Source organism: Triplophysa rosa, linkage group LG1 (genome assembly GCF_024868665.1).
Source record: "Triplophysa rosa linkage group LG1, Trosa_1v2, whole genome shotgun sequence".
Lineage (NCBI taxonomy): Eukaryota > Metazoa > Chordata > Actinopteri > Cypriniformes > Nemacheilidae > Triplophysa > Triplophysa rosa.
Genome location: NC_079890.1, coordinates 33,648,080 through 33,655,640, shown reverse-complemented (window position 1 = coordinate 33,655,640; position 7,561 = coordinate 33,648,080). Strand labels below are relative to the sequence as shown.

Genomic DNA, 7,561 nt, shown 5'->3' with positions numbered 1-7,561 from the left:
GCAGCATGACATCCAGACCCGCCCAGGCCCACCTGTGAAGCAGCCCTCTCGTAGAATGGCGTGTGAGAAGCAGAGATATGCCGACAGACAGATTCAGCAGAATCTTGATTCTGGTTTAGCCTCCCTAAGCAACAGCAGCTGGGCTTCACCGATAGTAATGGTTCAAAAGAAAGACCAAACATATCGTCTGTGTGTTGATCATCGAGCTTTAAATGAGCGCACCATTAAAGACGCTTACCCACTTCCACGTATCCAAGATACGTTGGACACGTTGTCAACAGCCAAATGGTTCAGCACACTGGACTTAGCCTCAGGCTATTGGCTGGTGGAACTAACCCCAGAAGCTAAGAGGGCCGCTGCGTTCTGTAGCAGGAAGGGGCTGTTTGAATGGAATGTCATGCCATTCGGGCTTTGCAATGCCCCGGCGACTTTTCAATGCTTAATGGATCGCGTCCTGGCTGGTATGCAATGGGAAACATGCCTAGTTTATCTGGATGACATCATTGTGCTGGGAAAGGATGTGAAGGAAATGCTCCATCGTCTGGCCCAAGTATTTGAAAGACTGCACCAAGCTAATCTAAAGCTCAAACCCTCCAAGTGTTGTCTTTTCCGCCGCCAGGTAGCCTACCTAGGGCACATTGTCTCTGAGGATGGCATTGCCACAGACCCGCAGAAGGTGCGGAAACTTTGGGAATGGCCCCAACCAACAACCGTTCATGAGGTGCGGCAATTTGTGGGTCTGGCCTCCTACTACCGACGGTTTGTAAAAGACTTTGCCACAATTGCTAAACCCCTTCATGATCTTCTAAAGAAACACGCCCGTTTCCACTGGACTTCGGAGCATCAACAAGCTTTGAATAGACTCAAAGAGCTGCTCACCACTGCTCCCGTATTAAGCTATCCAATGGATAGTGATGACTTAATTCTCGACACGGATGCCAGCAACTTTGGAATCGGGGCTGTGCTGTCTCAGCTCCAGGATGGAGAGGAACGAGTGCTAGCATATGGTAACCGGAGCTTAACGCAGACTGAAAGAAATTACTGCACCACCAGGAGGGAGCTGTTGGCCGTTGTGGAGTTCACATCACGCTTTCGCCAGTACCTGCTTGGCAGATCCTTTACCATACGCACAGATCATAGTAGCCTGCAATGGCTTATGAAAATGAAGGAACCAGAGGGACAATTAGCTGGAGATGGCTGGAGAAGCTGGGAGAGTACGACTTCAAGGTTGTGCATCGCCCTGGACGCCACCACGAAAATGCAGACGTGCTGTCCAGACGGCCTTGTCATTCAACCTGTCCTTGCCATTTCAAAGAACCTCGCCCAAGTAAACCACAGCTGTGTCACCAGGCTGTGCAATGCAACTTCAATGGTAGTGCTGCAGCCCATGCACTTGGAACATCCACCTCACCGCTCTGCCCAGTGGGGGTAATAGATACCATCAGTACTGCCAGCAACACCTTACCATTCGGGTGGAGTCTCGAAGAGCTCCGTTCCGCTCAGGAGGCTGATGCTGATATACAGTAGCTCCTATCAAAAGGTGGATGGAAGAAGGAGGAGAGCGACCATGCTGGGACAGAGTGTCACCTTGCGGACCAGCAACCAAAGCCTACTGGAGCCAATGGAAAAGGTTGTATCTAAAAGATGGAATTTTATTACGATGGTTCTACCTGATGGAAGGCCCTGAATTCTACCCCCAGATCATCTTGCCGCGAGGGTTCTGTAAGAATGTCATGCACTATATGCACGATGGACCTGTCGGCGGACATTTCGGAGTGGAGCGAATGTTGTCTCGATTACAGACCAGGTACTACTGGTATAAGATGCGGGAAGATGTGACGCTGTGGTGTCGTACATGCACCAGCTGCGCTGCAAAGGCCCGACCCACCAAGAGACCCCAAGCGCTTATGGGTACTGTGAGAGTGGGAGCTCCCATGGAAAGAATTGCTGCTGATCTGATGGGCCCCATGAATGAGACCGAACGATTTAGCCGATACATTCTAGTAGTACAAGCATTGGGTCAATCTGTTGAGCGTGCTAAAAGGCAGTACAACAAGACAGTCGCGAGGAGACAGTACAAAATCCGCGATGCTGTGTGGTACCTCATAAAAGGGACTAAACGAGTGAAGAACAAAATCAGGAAGTTCCTCCCATCGTATGAGGGCCCTTACTTCTTCTTGGGGCACCTGGATGATCTTGTGTACAGGATTCAGAAAAGCCCAAAGGCAAAGGTGAAAGTTGTTCATCACGATAAACTAAAACCTTACCATGCTCGGCAGCCGCTGGATAACAGCTGGGTGCTCAAAGACTCTGAATCCTGGCAGCCTCTGGAAGTTTCTCCTCCCAGCCTGGAAGATGATCCTAGTAATGTCGACATTAGCCTAAACAGCCTGTTCTCCCAGGAAATTGTGGACAGCGTTACCCGGGATAAAACACCCACTCTTGACATAATTTCTGATGTCTCAGTGCCTGAGCCTGAGGATGTTGAGCTCAGTGGGGGTAGCACGGTGCCACAGGAACTAACAGGGACTGTTTATGGCCAAAAGGGGGAAAGGCCACTACGAACCAAAAGACAGCCAAAGTGGTACGGAGAATGGACTTCCTAAAGTGTAGTTGCTACACTTTAGAAAAAAAGGGGAGACTCTTGTTCATGTTGTCTTGTATGCATTGTTCTAAAAAAAAAAAAAAAAAAAAACTGAAGCATGTGAATGTATCTTGATACCATCTGTCCAGTGTTAATAGTGTTCTCCTATGTAACCCGGGTGGTGTTTTTTTGTTGTTGTTAGGCACTTTATTGTCTAAGAGAATACGATTAATTTGCTAATTTACGTTATTTTCTTGCCATGCATTGCATTTGAGTGTATGCATTGTTTTCTGTTGTTAATTCTCTCTTCCCACAGGACAAACAGAATTAAGGAACTTAAACGTTAACCCATGATGGACTTTAAGCACTGTGCCCAAATTGGATTACTAGCATTTAAAAAAAAATGGACTGTTTGAGGGAAAAGTTGCAATCTCACCTTGCCCTATTCCCCCGGTAACGTGCTACCCCCTTGCCTTATGGACTGTTTGCCCACCCTGTTGGGTTGAATTTGAAAAAAAAGTAAGTTTCTGCTTGGGAGCTCATGGACTATTGTATATGCTTCATTTAAGGAAATGTGCATGGACTAAAAAAAAAAGTGTATATATATATATATATAAAAATATATATATATATATATATGGGGAGATAATGTGTTGAATGCATTTCTGCCTGTTATCGGCATTGTGGAATTTGTTATTGAAATGTTACGTTGAAAAATGTAATAACTGACCTGCAACAGTATGTCATGGTGCTGGAGTGGTGTTATAATTTAATCACCATCCAGAGTGGGGGTAGTGTTGCGGGAATATGGGCATTGTCCCTTTAAGAAGTATGGGCTTTGTAGTCCTGACCGCACGGGATGATGGGAAAAGTAGTGCGGGGTATTCATGTGTGTGAGAGAAAAAGTGGCGGACGGAACTAAAAGGGAGCAAGCTGCTTTTAGAAGTTTTTGTTGTTTTTCATAAATTCGTGAAACCACCCGGGAGTTCAAGTAATTGTGAAACGGTATAGTGATGGATGGAGCTTTCGCTTGGTGAGATTAAAACAACGTGCTTCCAAATAACTTTGTCGGCTCATCACTGCGAGAAATGAACCAGGGAAAACTGTTACAGTTAATGTTATCCACAATCAGAGAGGCGGATTAACAAAAAGGTAACACAGGGTAGGTTTCCAACAAGACAAGGAATAATCCACACAGCAAGGTTTGACGCGCACGTCAAGCAGACTGGCAACAAAACAGTACACAAAACGCAAGGACACCACGCAAATACAATACACGAGCAACCAGACACTGAAACAAGAGGGCAATATAAAGGCAAGACAAACGAGGGATAATCACACAGGGCAGGTGTGGGTAATGAAACACTCAGGGAAAGTAAACGAGGAAACGAGATGGCGGGAACAAAGACGCGGACCGGAGAGAGAGAGTATGGAAAGCCGAAAGGTCAACAATCTCTCTCCACATAAAACCTAAGGCTTTGTCATGACTCTGCTACAAGACCAAGAATAGACATGACATGATGAAGCAGAGTCATGACACACTGTCGCTATGAAAGCACATGTGGGCGCGAGCTGCGCACTGTACGCTCCGTTCATCCTGTATATAACAGGCAAGAAATCGTATTAAACAATTTGTGCACGCGCGCAATACTTTTAGCCAAAGTAAATGTTGTGGTGTAACGTATTATGACCATCAACGAATACTTAACAAACGAATTAAATAAAACGAAAGTGAAACTAAACATTAACTCGGATGCATCTACAGTGCCAACCTAAACGAGATTTAGAGCTCGTCTTTTAGTGCAAACTCTTTCTCAGCTTCACGTCCGCCCTCCGCTATACCCGTTTTCACTTCACATATGAGCTGTGAATGGGTCTCACAAAGAAATACGTCATCAACTAGAATTTATCGTTTATATCGCGGGAAGACTAATTCCTATCGTGTGGGGAATTTCTACCGGTATATCGCAAACGATATAATATCGCCCACCCCTACTCGGCACCGCATCGAGATGGAAATAAATCAACTTTTCAGAGTGCCGCACGCATACCGCGGGTCATTTGAGTCGAGAAAGTGGCGCGGCTGCAGTTTTCTGTGCGTTTTTAGACGCGAAATGTGAATCGCCGCTAAGTGACTTGCTGCTCATCTCAAATAACAGCAAACCGAACAAGACAAACGTTTTCAGATTGCCAGAACAATAGCGTTCTGTGGTCAGATTGTTTTTCCTTTTATAGAGCCGAAAGATTTTCTCATGGACACCTATTCTGTCACCTTGTGAGGCTATTGTAAATTATTCCAAAAACAATTGCTTGCAGCTCCTTTAAACTACTCAAAATGATCAGAATACAAGTGTGACGCTGATAAATAACAGATTTCACACCGGTGTCAACAGTGAAATATTACTAGACATCCTAATATCTGCAAAAAAAGATCAAAGACGAATGAGGTTTATTCTCAGTCCTTGGTCGCAAAAACCTGTTTACACAGAATTTAGGATCAATACTTCCATAGTTTATTCTGTTACCTTTCAACAACATCAAGGTTATATCATATTTCTGGGTTTCTACAAGATTAAAATGATGACAAGCCCAATGTTATCGTTAATGTATTTGAGTACAAGCACAGATAGTATGTTGTAAGAATTATTTACAGTATTTTAATCACGTAGACGAAAATCCTTTTAATTCGACAGAGAGGTCCTTCCACTGCCGATTGATTTTATTTTCAAACTATTCATTGTGTTTGGCCCAGCGTGCAGTGTACGTTTGGACCCCAAATTGGACTCATCAGGTTGCAGCGAGTGTAGTGCCAGAATCAAATTAATCTCGAGTGCTTCATTTGCACACAGAGTGTAATTTACTGTGCCACTGGTTCTCATTATTTCATGTATTGAAACTTTTTATATACGCTGAAACCCATCAGAATTACCTCTGAGATGAGTGGGTCTCCATGTACAAGCTAAACAAAGACCATGGCAGAGGTCTGGGGCCTTGTGTACACTTGATTGAGTCAGAGGACCGAGATTAACAATGACAAATGTAACCATGGGGTTGATGGCGGGTTTGGGACCAGAAGCATTGTGTCTATGAATGATATCTTTTCCCTGGCAAACAAAAGATGCTTTGCAGAATCTCTCAAATCACATACACTACCGTTCAAAAGGATAGGATCACTTATTCATTCCTTATTTATATTTTTCTAGATTGTAGAGTAATAAAAAAAACTTATTGAAACAATAACGTGATGATGACAATTATGTTGTCACTAAAGAAAACTAAAACAATTTAGCTTGTTCCTCATTTATTCAGTACTTTTTGAAGCTTAACAGGCCTGCTTTACTTTGGGTTTTATAAGTTGATTTGCATACTCCCCGTTCCTCTGATCCATTGCCTCTCTGGTTATTGTATCATTTTTTGAAGCATTCATTCAGCATTGAAAGGTATATAGAAAAACGTCTTCTGTTTATTGAATATTTAGTGCCTGCTGAAGTTGCCTTGTGGTATAATTCATAGAAGGAATATTTCATCTAACATTTCCAAATAGATCAATGAGGTTCTGGGAAGCTCTGTCTGATTGTTAATATATAAACCAAAGCGATGTGCAACCGAAGCATATTGTAAGAGCGTTGCATTATGAATGTGACAGGTGACAAAATAAGCACATGTAGCATTGAATGAGGACATTTTGAATAGTTAATCGTAGCTGTGTGATTGAAGACTGTCGCTCAGGCTGTGTTTGCTCTGTAATCCATCAGTTTAATGTCACTTGAATGTGAATCTGATCCGATAAGGGCCGGGCCATGAAACGATCCTTGTGATGGAGGACATTGCCCGGGCGTTCTATGAGAGACAGTGCAGTGGAATGACAAAAGCTTTAATATTCAGTCTCCTCCTGGAGCTGGAAAGAAACACTGACAGTGTCTGCCTCAATAAGGCCTGGCTCACCTTCATTTTTGAGCCGCTAATATATCCTGGATGATACTGATGCTTCATTTGAATATTCAAAGTAGATTCAGACATTTGGGAGATCAGTTCACTGGACTGTCATTACATCTTTTGAAGTAAAAGACACACTTTGATTCCTGTCTGCTCTGTCATCAACTGTAAAATAATTCAGCGGATGTGAATCAAGGTTTAAGCCGGGGATAAGCCAAGAGGCCATGACTGCCATCTAATCACCATGTGCTGTGCAAGACGGGCTTCGGCTGCCTTTTTCATTTGTAAAATTTCAATATGATTACAAGGTTTTTTCATTTTCTCTGCAATCTGTTTTTGCATTTGTATCACAACAAATACATTCATCAGGAATACATTACTAGTTTATTATTTGTGACCCTGGACAAAAAAACCAGTCTTATGAGTCAATTTTTCGAAATTGAGATTTTTACATAATTTGAAATCTGAATAATTAAGATTTCTAATGATGTATGGGTTGTCAGGATCGGACAATATCTGGCCGAGATACAACGGTTTAAAACTGGAATCTGAGGATGCAAAAAAAATCTAAATATTGAGAAAATTGCCTTTGAAGTTGTTAATCAGAGGCACTGTAACAGGCCATCCACTCATAAAAATAACGTTTGTATATATTTAGGGTAGAAAATTTACAAAATATCTTCATGGAACATGATCTTTACTTAATATCCTAATGATTTTGGGCATAAAAGAAAAATAGATAATTTTGACCCATGCAATGTATTTCTGTCTTTTTCTAAAAATGTTCCCGTGCTACTTAAGACTGGTTTTGTGATCCAGGGTCACATTTGTTTAGTTTGTTTTTGTTGACAATTGCACTTTCCAAGTTGCAGTACAGATTTTTTTCCTGCCAACTTTTTAAGATATTCTCTGCCGGTCTGTCAGATATAAATCACTTCATTCTTATCTTGCACAAATTCAATGGAAAAATTATTATGTTTGTTGCCGACTTTCTTGCTGAGGCAGAAGTTTGATCATTCGGCTGATAAAAATGGAGAATGG

General features: G+C 42.6%; 1 protein-coding gene across 1 annotated transcript; it reads left to right on the top strand.

Moving 5' to 3' along the window:
• Window positions 1-1,552: 1,552 nt before the first annotated feature.
• On the top strand, window positions 1,553-2,606 carry LOC130549723 (uncharacterized). The gene has a single exon (XM_057327053.1). The coding sequence runs from the start codon at window positions 1,674-1,676 to the stop codon at window positions 2,604-2,606; it is 933 nt and encodes a 310-aa protein (XP_057183036.1). The 5' UTR covers window positions 1,553-1,673.
• The last annotated feature ends 4,955 nt before the right edge of the window (window positions 2,607-7,561 follow it).